Raw genomic sequence first — 12,816 nt, forward strand, 5'->3', positions numbered from 1 at the left:
CCAATGACCTTTGCCTCCTACGTACTATAGCGACGGTAGCCGACAACCCCACATCTAACTATCTGGTATGTTCTTTTACTACATCGCTTCGAACCACCCGAGTATATATACCCCGCATGTAGGCTGAAGCTAGGGGCCCGAGGGCCACGCGACAGTTTCCCCAGATTCAAGCCAAGCCGCCAAGCGAAGGGATCAAAGCGTGTATTGTGTCTTGAATACGTCGGAAGATGGCCAATGCCACACGAGTCATAGGAGGTGGGGGAAAGCACAGTGCCGAAGTATAGTACATTGACCTTGTTTCTTCTTCCCTGGCCCACGATGACGTGAGTTGTAGGGAAGTTGACAAGGCGTCGGGGAAAGTAGGAGCTCGGGCGATCTTCTGGCCCAGACCGGTTTAAAACCGGCGATGCTGGTTGGGCAGAGACCCGGCTGATAGTTGAGACTTGAATATGCCCCCAAAAACAATTCTCTTATATATCGCGGGAGAATTAGGGGGGCTGATAGAAGATGGTGGCCGAGAATCTGCAGGTTGATGAATGTTGATCCGTTTGATAGGCAATAGATGCATGAAATCGAGACCCGGGGTTTCGTCAATCTATTTTCATGCCTTGTTTCTTTTTCTTTTTCTTTATTATTTATTTCTGGGACAGGCACGCCCCTTCCGGTCTCCACATGCCCATAATCCATCAGGGAGCCAGCCCTAGAGAGCGAGTCTCGCTGTGGTGACCCTACATAGTTCGTACTCGGTGTCACGCGCGCACGCCCGAGACAAATCGCGTAAACCAGGATTACAATGGTACTGGAATCCTGGCGGGAAAAAGGATTCAAGAAAAGGAGAGAACAAAAAGAAAACAGAGGTTCCCGAGGCCGGGCCGGGTACATCACGGCAGTGTTCACAGGCTCAAATGGCCGATTACTAGAAACTCGGCGGTTCAGGGACCGGAAAAACACGAAAAAGCACACACAGTTGAACCGGCAATAGTTTCTGCCCCCGAACAATGTTTTGGAGGTCCCAATATGCGGCTTCTGATTGGCCCGTACCGCCGTGGATTTTCAGGTGCGGTCATCCTCGGCTGGTTCGCCGCCAGATTGGAGTCTTCCGGTTGGCTTAACCGAAATTGTCGTCATCGTCGGCGTTTCATTCTCTCTCTCTTTTTTTCCTTTTTTTTGGCTCCGAAGGAATTTCGAGGTGTTCGATAGGAAGGGAAGGGGGGCTCCGGGTTATGTCAGCCGATGCGACGGACTAGGGGACTATGAGACTTTTCCAAGGTTGCTGGTGAGATCATTGCGCGTCATTCCAGTGCGAAATTCACAAGATTCACCTCATGGGAAAGAATGAGAATTGCAAGTAACTTTGAATAGATGATTCACGACTTGGACATCTAAACCGAGGTGAACCGGGGCATAAAAGTCATAGCTTCGCCCTCACATCTATAGATCTAGTAAAACCACGCAAAAGGAGTCATTTGGGCTTTACTATTTTATTCTATTCTATTTTAATTATTTCATTATTCTAGCCAAATCTCCATTCCCCCGGTTCTCCCCCACTGGACCTTTCCGCCGAATCCAGCTCCGCTCCGAGTCCATTTCGTGGCCTCCCCGTTCGGGTCAAGTCGGATCTCCAGCCCTTTGCAAACCTCATCCATCACCAAACCCGCGTGTCGTTTCAGCTCGGCCCTCAGCCCCGACATCACCCGTGGAACTGTGGAGAAACACTGGGCAACGTCCTTCATACCTCGTTCTTCGTAACCCCATGGCCCCTGCTGGAAAGAATTATATACCTCCAGGTCGCCCCGGCTCTCCTGGTCCTTTGGCTACTGATTTCATCCAACAACAAGTCGCGAAACAACGCAACAATAACTACCACTCGACCTCACTCAGAAACATGGTTGCCACATCAGTGAATCGTACTGCCCTCCACCCTGGTGGTGTCCAGTATGTTCCCTTCGTCTCTCATCATCTATACTTCCCCCCGTCGCTAACCACTTGTCTTCTACAGGCCTGGCAAGGGTCACACCGAGCTGGAGGAGGAGCTGCACGAGACTGCACACATCGACTATGACCGAGTCGCCATTGTAAGGAGCCCCCTCTCTGGTGGTTACTGTCCTTCTGGGAGTGGATTATAGCCGTCTGTGTTCTCGTTTTGATTAACCTCACCTAGATTGCCAATCCCTCGGTTCCCGCTCTCTACGAAGATGCTCTGGTCTACGAGACCGGTACTGCCATCACCTCAAGTGGTGCCCTCAGCGCATACTCTGGTGCAAAGACTGGTCGCTCGCCCTCCGATAAGCGTATTGTCCAGGAAGAATCCTCAGAAAGTCAAGTCTGGTGGGGACCAGTCAACAAGCCCATGACTCCTGATGTGAGTGATTTTTTTTCCCTTCTTTCTTTTGGAATCCTCAAATTCTATGCGTGATTTTGTTGCATTTTTCTCGGATGTCCTTGCAGATGGGCCCGATGCACGCTCCACCAGGATCCCTTGCATATGCACCCGGGGGGTCAAGCTTTTCTGGCAGTTCTTGTCAATACCGTCCTTCCGGGTGCATTCCAGTCTGCCTGATGGATTGTTTCCTGTTTCCCTGTCCCTTTTGTCTCGTCTCCCTCGTGCTTTCCCGCTTTCCTCGGCTGCTGGCGCCTTCCCCGCCCAACCGAGGCTATCATGTGTATGACGTCATCTAATTTGATCGACAGGTGTGGCGCATCAACCGTGAGCGCGCAGTAGACTACCTGAACACCCGCAACCGCATCTATGTCGTCGATGGCTTTGCTGGCTGGGATGAGCGCTACCGCATTCGTGTGCGTGTTGTCTGTGCCCGTGCCTACCATGCCCTGTTCATGCGCAACATGCTCATCCGGCCCACGCGGGAGGAGCTCGACCACTTCCACCCCGACTATGTCATCTACAACGCCGGTTCGTTCCCGGCCAACCGCTTCACGGAGGGTATGACCTCAGCCACCTCGGTGGCCATCAACTTTGCCGAGCACGAGATGGTGATTCTGGGTACCGAGTACGCCGGTGAGATGAAGAAGGGTGTCTTCACCGTCCTCTTCTACGAGATGCCCGTCAAGCACAATGTCTTGACCCTGCACTCTTCGGCCAACGAGGGCCAGAACGGCGATGTGACTGTCTTCTTTGGTCTGTCGGGTACCGGCAAGACCACTCTGTCCGCCGACCCAAAGCGGGCTCTGATTGGTGACGACGAGCACTGCTGGACTGACCGTGGTGTCTTCAACATTGAGGGTGGCTGCTATGCCAAGTGCATTGGCCTCTCGGCTGAGAAGGAGCCTGATATTTTCAATGCCATCCGCTTCGGATCCGTGCTGGAGAACGTCGTCTTCGACCCGATCAGCCGTTCGGTCAACTACGACGACTCTACCCTCACTGAGAACACTCGCTGGTGAGTTTTGTTCTTCAATCTTGTGTGCTGTACTTCATTTCTAACGTCTTCCAGTGCCTACCCGATTGAGTACATTGAGAACGCCAAGATCCCCTGCAAGAGCGACAACCACCCGACCAACATCATCTTGTTGACCTGCGACGCCCGCGGTGTGCTGCCGCCCATCTCCAAGCTCACCACCGAGCAGACCATGTTCCACTTCATCTCGGGTTACACCTCGAAGATGGCCGGTACCGAGGACGGTGTCACCGAGCCCCAGGCCACGTTCTCGTCATGCTTCGCCCAGCCCTTCCTGGCACTGCACCCGATGCGCTACGCCAGCATGTTGGCCGACAAGATCAAGGAGCACAAGGCCAACGCCTGGCTGCTCAACACCGGCTGGGTCGGCGCCGGCGCCACCACCGGTGGCAAGCGCTGCCCGCTCAAGTACACTCGTGCCATCCTCGACGCCATCCACAGCGGCGAGCTCGCCCAGGCCGAGTACGAGACCTACGATGTCTTCAACCTACATGTCCCCAAGGCCTGCCCCGGCGTTCCCGGAGAGCTCCTCAACCCCAAGAACAGCTGGACCGCCACCACTTCCTTCAAGGATGAGGTTAGCAAACTGGGTACCCTCTTCAACGAGAACTTCAAGAAGTACTCTGACCAGGCTACGCCTGAGGTCATTGCTGCCGGTCCCCAGCTGTAAATGGAAGGCTGATGTCTCTGTTTTTTCCTTCAAAAATTGGCATTTAACTTCTGACTGTACTCAAGTCTTTTGCATGGCGTTTCCCCCCCTTTTCTTTGCTTGGTCGTGACGACTGATGTCCTGGGTATCTCTGGTGCTTTTTGCTCTTTTCTTTTCTACCCTGTTTGCACTTGTGTCGGGACAAGTGTCAGGATGTGTTATGTCTCCTCCCGACCTGGGTTTGTTTGTTTGTTTTTTCTGTTGCAGATGTGTGTTTTTCGATGGTTGCTTCGATTGACATGTCTTGTAACTGGCTGCGGAGTTCCCCGATGGAAAGCCTATACCATAGTCATGAAACCGATTTATGTTCACTTTCATCACCCCAAGTTAGGACATTAGTTGTAGAAAGTATTTAACCACCATTATCTCTTCGGTATAAACTCTATGTATTCCCAGGAAAATGCTCTTACGCTATTAATGAAACGAAGAATTGAGTAAAATGCAACCTATGAAAGCATTCATCCTTTACAACTTTTGTTCCAACAGCCCGCCGTCAGTCAATCCCATTGCCGAACCCATGCACCATCCCCTCCCTCTGGGTTTATCCTCGGGATCCATCCACGAATGCCGGTATGAAGTGTCGGCAACGGGCCCGAATTTACCGAGACGTCTTTCCGCGGGTGTGGGCTGGAAAGTGGAAAGTCCGGGGACGGACCGGAGTGGATTCCGCGGCATTTATTTGGGCTGTCATTGTTGATATTGACACTAGGTTTGGTACTACCGGACTGACTACTACTATTGTTGTGTGATGTTATTTAGGGACAGTGAATGGTGATAGGTCGAAATACTTTACTATATAGTTTTCTGTCGAATTGCTGACTGGTACAGACATGTAGGATCACTTTGCGGACTTGGGATTTGTCCGGGCGGTCATTCCATTGCTGACGGTATACAAGGATGTATTGTTGTAGGGAATGAAGAGCGTTGGAGAGGAGCGTGTTGATGATTCGAAATCTTCCTGGATATGGACGTTGTAGTGATTTTCGATTTCCAGACCGTAGTTCATTTAGTAATTACTGTTCATACAGCCCTTCTTTCTCTCTGGCTTTCTGGTGACTATTTGGATAGTCATCCAAGGTTGAATATCGCACAACACACGTCAGCTGCCAGGACACCAACCTCGAGCCTTTTCCGAGAGATTGCCGACCAGGATGCGCGGACAAGAGTCTTTCGATAGAAACCAAAAGACCGGGTAAGCTTCAATATCAACGAACCAATCCAGTTGAGCGCAATTGGCTCAGGCATAGATGGTGACCGCCATCGTCCGATAGATAGTGCCGGTCATCGGCGAAAAGAAGCAGCCTCCACCCCAGACCGGAGGATTGCAGCGAGTAGACAGCTCCCCACACTGCTGCGGCCGACGAGTGATTAGTGTTGTCTTGGTTATAATTGCATGCCACAGGATTGGCCGAAGATCCCAGGGATAGTAAGAGTCCCCCCATCGTGAATTTGCTGCTGCATAACAACTGATCTGAGCTAGCAGCGGGATCGGACTTTTTTTTGTCGATCGCCCGATAGACACTGCCGGACATACTATCCCCTGGAGTAGCAACCTCGGGATGACAGGCCCGAGATGAGCGGGTGAAGATTATCGAGGAGGGTCACAGCCGATGGCATGGCTCTGTCTTGCCGATATGCTGTTGGACGCCAATCAGACCTTGGAGATTGTGGAACTGAAGCGATTGCCAAACAGGAAACCGCCTGAAAGATGACTGTCATTTTCCCTCGGATAATGTCGGGCAGATGGAACGACCGCGATGGGCTGCCCCGAGAGAAGTCCGGAGAAGTCAGCGCTCAGACCAACGGGGTCAGATGGAGGCCAGTGTGGGGGTGTTTCCGGCTTAAGCTCGTGGCACTAATCTCTGCCGCCCCGGTTGGCTCATGACGTGGGTCCATCATCGCCCTGAAGTAGAACAGATGGAAGATATCACAGCGGCGAAGGAGTGAGAAAGTCATAAAGTGATGTTGGAGTGTTGCAGTTGATGGCTGCAAGTGCTAGGAGAAATTAGGGAAAAGAACCCGAGTTTCCGAGTATGACTTGGGAATCCCCCGCATTCGACAAGCTCTGAGTACAGATCGACGTAATCAAGGTGGAGACGGGAATCACAATGTATGTCTCTTAAATACGGGGATTGCCTCGCTGAAGTATCTCAAGCCTGTCCAACGAGCAAGTATAGCTCAGACCCAACCCGGTTCTATCTTCGCACCTGACCTTGACTTTCCTCTACTTCTGTGCTTCTGTACTTCTGTGTTCATCTTCTTCTCTTCTCTCCGTACGTCATCGGTGAGTTTCCATGGGCCCTTCCCCTCTCGCCTGTGAATTCCCAAAGAGAACACCCGCTCATCTGGAGAGTTCTCTTCCCCTTGACTACTTCTTTTTATGGATGGGATGGAGTTTGGATGCTGTGCTGTCGCGACAAAAGAGATTCGTTTCCATTAACTCATTTATTCCCGTTAGATCCATCGTCTGGGACATCCCCCATCTTGTGCATCACCATGGCATCAAATTCCGTCAAAGAATCTACCGGCAATACAGCCATGTCCACGAAGGAAGCCACCAAACCCGCCATCGAGTCGAAGACCACCACTGACTTCCTGCATCATCCGTACACCCGCACTGTGCTGCCTTTTGTCAACGGCGGACTGGCCGGCATGACGGCCACGGTCGTTGTCCAGCCCGTCGACATGGTGAAAGTGCGCTTGCAGCTGGCCGGTGAGGGTGCCCGCACAGGACCACGCCCCTCGGCCTTTGGCATCACGCGCGACATCATCGCCGCTGGTAAGGTACTGGATCTCTATACGGGCTTGTCCGCGGGACTGCTCCGCCAGGCCGTCTACACCACCGCACGGCTGGGCTTCTTCGACACGTTCATTAAGACTCTCAATTCCCGCGCCGAGGCCCGCGAGCGCAAAGTCACCTTCGCCGAGCGCGCAGCCGCGGGGCTCACGGCAGGCGGGATCGCAGCCATGATTGGAAATCCAGCGGACTTGGCCCTCGTGCGTATGCAGGCCGACGGACTTAAGCCGCCCGAGGCGCGCGCTCACTACCGCTCGGTCTTTGACGCACTGGCTCGCATCCCACGCACCGAAGGCGTCGCCGCACTGTGGGCCGGCGCATTGCCGACCGTCGTGCGGGCCATGGCACTGAACCTGGGCCAGCTGACCTTCTTCGCCGAGTCGAAGCAGCAGCTCAAGCAACACACCAGCCTCTCGGCGCAGAACCAGACGTTCGCCGCCTCGGCCATTGCTGGGTTCTTTGCCAGCTTCCTGTCGCTGCCGTTCGACTTTATCAAGACCCGTCTGCAGAAGCAGCAGAAGGATCCTAAGACGGGCCAGCTGCCCTACCGTGGTGTGCTCGACTGCGCCCGCAAGGTCGCCAAGGAGGAGGGTTGGTTGCGCTTTTACCGTGGCTTTGGCACCTACTATGTGCGGATCGCGCCTCATGCGTTAGTTGCCCCCACTGTGTTTTTCCCGATCGGGGTGTGACGTTTTTCTTTTGCTGACCCACTGATACGTGATCGGCAGTATGGTGACTCTGATTGTCGCCGACTATCTCAACCTCATCACCAAATAGAGTTGACCGTTTCATCGATCCGCCCGATGCCTCCCGTGGGCCCGTCGTTTCCCAACATATTGTCTTTGTTTCCCCGATTACGCTTTACCAGCGAGAATTATTGTTGAGCGGATTCCGCTCCATATCGATAGACTCGCTCAGCTATTCTTTTTCCCCCTTTCCCTTTCTTTCTTGATTAGTGTCAAATTCTTGGGAAATACCGTGTCCAGTGAACTGGCTATCGTTCCCGGTTATTCGCAGCCATACTCCATAACTTTCTTGGTGCGATTCCGCGACACCCGGGAAAGCAAGATCTCGGTAAATTCCCCGGAAACCCAAGAAAAAGAAAAGTTACCGAGCGTCCTTTCAACATCTAGGCCCGGGTGAAGAGGAAAAAATCAGGGTGAGCCTCTTCCGGGGTCTTCTCCGCGGAAAACGACCGAGGTGACCCTCATTTTCCTTTTCACTTTCACTTTTATTGTTTGTGATATGCTTCGACAAGCGAATACCCCTTACCCGGTCTTGTCTTTCCTTGTCTGTTTTGTGTATTCGTCTTGTATTCCATTCCAGCTCATGGCTTTCCAGTTCGTGAGTGTGTTCTGTTTCTGCTTTTCCATTTTTTCATGGATTGTCTCTCGGCTTGTTTCAGGTAGGCTTCTAGGTTGTATGTTAATTTACTCTTTTCTACACTTTCTCTGGTCATTAGCTATCTACCCAGTAAACTGCTTATGTACCTCCCCCCCCCCCCCCCCCCAAAAAAAGGACTACATATATTAGTTCTTGTACCTAGAAGAACTGGAACAAGAAACTACGTAGTAAAAAAAAACATTTGTAAGTCCTTTGTCCATTGCTCGTGGGATCAGTCGTAGAAACAAGCATGTCATCGTAAACACCAGACCATGGCTATTAACAGCGTAAAGAAAAGAAGAAAACAAAGCAGCATAGCTAATCCCCTTTATTAACCTCAGGCAAAGGGAATGCAAGGCACGCACCAAGCACAAGAACAGGGCAGAGAATGATAATAAGAAGAGCATCTCACCCGTTCGCCCAGATCAGGACATGAATAGATGAAAGAAATCTGCGGGCATGCTCTACCTTACTACTCTCACGCTCTCAAGGATTGCCCTGGCCCTCACGCTTCTGCTCAATCAATCCAGGCGGCAGCACATCCTCGACGGTCTCGTCGGTGCCCATCAAGTCCTCCTCCACCGGGATCGAGTCCTTGATCTTGAAGAAGACGACGGGTGCTGCAATGAGAATGGAACCACTGAGCAGACCCCAGTTCGAGGCCAGCTCCGACATAAAGGGCAGTTTGTCGCGGTCCAGACTCCACATCACGGCGGAACCCGCAGATTGCAGGCCCTTGTAGAAGCCGGCGAGGTTGGCGAGTTTGCGGCCCGAGTTGCCGAGGGCACCCATCAGCCTTTTGACCATGTTAGTATGCCCACGCAAATAGTATCCTAGGGGAGTGTAGAAACTTACCAGTAAACAATCCCTTGCCAGATCGCGTCGTACATGCCATAGAAGAAGTAAAGGAACATGGGCGCCACGTAGCCCGGTGTCTTCCAGTCTGTCGGGACAAAGTCGTCGGCCGCGACAGTCTCCCTGGTGTAGTGCCTCTGCCAGGCGTAGCCACCGCCCCAGATAACCATGGTCAAGACGAACAGCGAGATTAAGGCAAGCTTGGCACGCACACTGCGGCGGAAACGTTCGACATCCAGGAGCGGGCCGAGAATAACGGCGGCGACGATCTGGGCGAACCAGTACAGGAAGCCGTTCAGAGCCTTGGTGCGGGTATTGAAGTGGGCGGCATTGATGCCGTTTTGCTGGTAGATGTAGAACCAGTTGGAGGACCAGAACATCGGGAACAGCAGAATGATGTAGGGCTCGGAGCGCAGCGTGTCGTACAATCCCACGATCTCGGTCTTCCAGCTGGGATTCTTCATCAGGATGACGTGCGAGCCGTCGGGTCGAACAATCTTGTCAGCGTCGCAGAGGAAGAGAGCCAGACAAGCGCCCGCGAACATCAGCACAATGAAGGCAATGTAGGTGCCGTCACTGACAGTTTTGTTCGTGGTGACATGGATGTTCTCGCCGAGGGGAATCTGTAGTTGTGATTAGTATGAACTGGATGGACCAAATGCTGAAAGGCTTAATATTACGAGGTGAAAAAGGAATAAAACATACCAAGCTGCCAATGCAGGCCCCGACGTTGAAGATACACCAGAACCAGGCGAAATACCGGCCCTTGTTCTGCTCCGGCGGGTACGACATCATGATAGTGCCCTGCGCGGCCCACAGTAGACCGGCACAGACACCGAGATAAGCGCCAGCAAATATATTAAACGCAGGGACATAGCGATGTTCCGAGACCAGCAGACTAATTGAGTAGAGGGTGTAGCCAGTACCGCCAAAGGACAGGGCGAGACGAACACCGAGGCGATTGACAAACGTGCCGGCGGAAAAGCCCACGACGGCAAAGGTGCTGTATAGCGCGACGTTCTGTAACCATCGGATCAACAGATCAATTAGAAAAGGATTCGAGTTAGAAACAACATCAATCGTACCATGTTGTCCGCCAAGTAGGCATCAGACTTGCCGCCGCCGCCCAGGCCGCTGAGCGCGTTGAACATGCCGGGACAGAGGAAGCACACAAAGGCGACCATACCCAATTGGATACGCGGCGACGCGTACCAGCTGGTGGACCAGGAGCCGACATTGAACGATCGGTACATCCATCCTTTGGGGCGTGGGGGATCGACGACCGAGGCCGAGGGATTGTCCGCCGTGACATGGGCGGGTTGTTTCTCCATTGTGGAGCAGTCGACGAATGAGATGGCAGTCGAGAGAATAAACGAAAGACACGAGAAAATAAGAGAGAGCAATAGAGTGGGAGTAATAAAAAGTGAGAGTAGAAAAGGAAGAGATGAATGGGGAGGGCAGGGAACACAAAGAAAACAGAGGCGGAGAGTAAAAGCTTTAAAGAGTTAAAGCGTCTTTGAAAAATCCGAGGCCTGATTGAATTGGCAGCATTTCACTACAGAACAGCCACCTCTGGCAGGGTCACATCAGGCCCCGGTCTGTTTCGAACGCCACCAGAACAGCGCTTGGTTGCGGGGGAACTGGTCGGGTGATTGGCCTCTCAGAGCCACGCCGCGATGGTACCGGCTGGTTACTGTGTGTTCACGGTCACATCGAGTACACTCTAATCTGCATCGTCTGGAATAGGGTACTGGTGCTCTGACAGCTCTGTGCAACCGTATCGCAGGGACTCGAGTACCGACGGGCTGGATCGTGGATGTGCCGAAGTCATTCTATAGAAAAACGAGGAACAGATAAGTAAGTATGAATACCGTGGGATATTTCTAGAGTGAGACATGGCAGATAAGGCGGGCTGTGTCCGGGGCGAACCGAGGCCGGCGCATCTTCTTATCAAGATCGCTAGGGCTGTAGATAGCGGCCAATTACCATATTAGGCAAACTGTTGTTGGGTTACATGCTCGGCTATCCATGGATGTCGACCCTTCATTATTCGTCCTCATCTTCAGTCTCGCTTCCACGGGACGTATCCTGCTCATCCTTAATAGGAATCTCCCTCCGCTCTGATTTGATCCGGGGACGTGACGATTCATCCTCAAGATCGACATCCACATCCATCGCATCATCATCGTCATCGTCGCCTGGAGCATCACTGGCTAGCGTGATACCACTGCGGCGGTCGGCCCGTTTGCGCCTACGCCCACCATTCTCGTCATCTCCCAACTGATCTTCCTCTTCTTCGCGCGCCTCCAGCTCCTCTGCACGTCGCACTCGCCGCAGCAGCACAGGGTCAGGCCGCAGATCGTCGGCCGACAAGGGGATGGAGCATACCGGGCACTTGACCACGCGGATACGTCGACCTCCACGACCAGAGGGAGGGGGAATAGTAGTAGAGCTCCGGCTGATCATGTCGTGAATAGCCTCGCGCTCGAAACTATGCGGACATTTGGTGCTCGTTACAGGGTCTCGGTAAGAAAGGAGAGTAAGGGGACATTTGAGGGAGATGCGCTCGCGCTGAATGGCAATGTCATCGGAGTCGGCGGGGGACGGTTCACGGTTGCGGTTGCGAGTGCGCCGGTTCTGCTGGTGGGATGAGCCGTGGGTTGTCGACGCTGCGCGCGAGGCTGCGTTCGGGTCTTCCATGTGTGCGAACCAGGTCGATGAGTGCGGGAGTGGCGGCACTTCGTCGCCGGGGAATTTGGAGTCGTGCACAATGCGGTAAAAGCCGATATACGAATTGTGAGTCGAATATCTAGAGACGGAGTAAGAATCTGGTTCAACCAACACGGGGAAAAAGGCATATTAAGTGACCAGAAAAGATCAAACGTACCTCTCTGTCAGTGACAACCCGTCCCATTTCTCTACCCCCTCAAGTAGCCGGCCATCCAGCTTGCGACTCGGCGGGTTCTGCGCATTGCGCTCGCGAGTCTCTCGCTCAGGGGTGCCCTGATAGTCCCGATCTTGGGGATCCTCATCTGCCGCCTCTGCGTCGTCCTCATCTTCCACTCTTCCCCGGCGACGCCGCTGCTGGCGCGTCTGTCTCTGCCCAAGCGCCGCCGCTTGTGCCTCGCCCTCCTCATTCTCCAGATCCCCTATAGCATCCGTCAGACCCTGCAGCCGGACCTCGGAGTCCACCATGCGACGCATCGACTCCTCCAGGCGAGCAGTCGTGGCATTAACCCTCAACTCGGTCTCGCCCAACTGGCGGTACTCGTCATTATCATCATCTTCCTCGTCATCGTTGTTGTTGTGATTCTCGCCGTCTTGATTATCCTCGCCCGCATTCCGCCGCCGTGCCTCTTTGCTGCGCTCGTACCGCACCCGCGCGTCGCTGAGCCGCTCGTTGACTTCGCCGGCCGAGTCGGTCAGTTTTTCTGTCGCGTGCTGGAGGTGGGTTTTCAGGTGGCGCAGGTATTGGGATTGCAGGAGTGAGGCTAGTTGATGGTGCCCTTCTGCTGTTAGTGGTGCCTCGGGTGGCTCGTAGGTGGGCATAGGGGGTGTTTCGGATCGCGCATGGTTTTGGCTGCGGGCGCTGGATGGTGGGCGCGAGGACAGAAGAGTGCGCCGTCGGGCTGGGGTTGCGGAGGACATCTTGAGGA

At 53.5% G+C, this 12,816-nt stretch overlaps 4 protein-coding genes across 4 annotated transcripts; 2 read left to right on the forward strand and 2 right to left on the reverse strand.

Annotated features, from left to right (window-relative positions):
• Positions 1-1,753: 1,753 nt before the first annotated feature.
• acuF (phosphoenolpyruvate carboxykinase PCK1) lies at positions 1,754-4,086 on the forward strand (the record flags this gene model as incomplete). Its single annotated transcript, XM_056653569.1, has 5 exons — positions 1,754-1,935; positions 2,000-2,075; positions 2,162-2,362; positions 2,692-3,398; positions 3,453-4,086. The coding sequence occupies 5 exons, from the start codon at positions 1,754-1,756 to the stop codon at positions 4,084-4,086; spliced, it is 1,800 nt and encodes a 599-aa protein (XP_056514636.1).
• A 2,535-nt stretch (positions 4,087-6,621) lies between these two features.
• Positions 6,622-7,699, forward strand: NUU61_002988 (putative mitochondrial dicarboxylate carrier protein; the record flags this gene model as incomplete). The annotated part of the gene is made up of 2 exons (XM_056653570.1): positions 6,622-7,571; positions 7,651-7,699. 2 exons carry the CDS (start codon positions 6,622-6,624, stop codon positions 7,697-7,699), a joined length of 999 nt encoding a protein of 332 aa, XP_056514637.1.
• A 1,092-nt stretch (positions 7,700-8,791) lies between these two features.
• NUU61_002989 (DUF895 domain membrane protein) lies at positions 8,792-10,491 on the reverse strand (the record flags this gene model as incomplete). Its single annotated transcript, XM_056653571.1, has 4 exons — positions 8,792-9,101; positions 9,161-9,783; positions 9,866-10,180; positions 10,246-10,491. The coding sequence occupies 4 exons, from the start codon at positions 10,489-10,491 to the stop codon at positions 8,792-8,794; spliced, it is 1,494 nt and encodes a 497-aa protein (XP_056514638.1).
• A 715-nt stretch (positions 10,492-11,206) lies between these two features.
• Positions 11,207-12,808, reverse strand: NUU61_002990 (SUMO ligase MMS21; the record flags this gene model as incomplete). Its single annotated transcript, XM_056653572.1, has 2 exons — positions 11,207-11,969; positions 12,048-12,808. The coding sequence occupies 2 exons, from the start codon at positions 12,806-12,808 to the stop codon at positions 11,207-11,209; spliced, it is 1,524 nt and encodes a 507-aa protein (XP_056514639.1).
• Between the last annotated feature and the right edge of the window lie 8 nt (positions 12,809-12,816).

Source organism: Penicillium alfredii, assembly GCF_028826965.1.
Source record: "Penicillium alfredii strain IBT 34128 chromosome Unknown utg000004l_segment0_segment0, whole genome shotgun sequence".
Taxonomy (NCBI): domain Eukaryota; kingdom Fungi; phylum Ascomycota; class Eurotiomycetes; order Eurotiales; family Aspergillaceae; genus Penicillium; species Penicillium alfredii.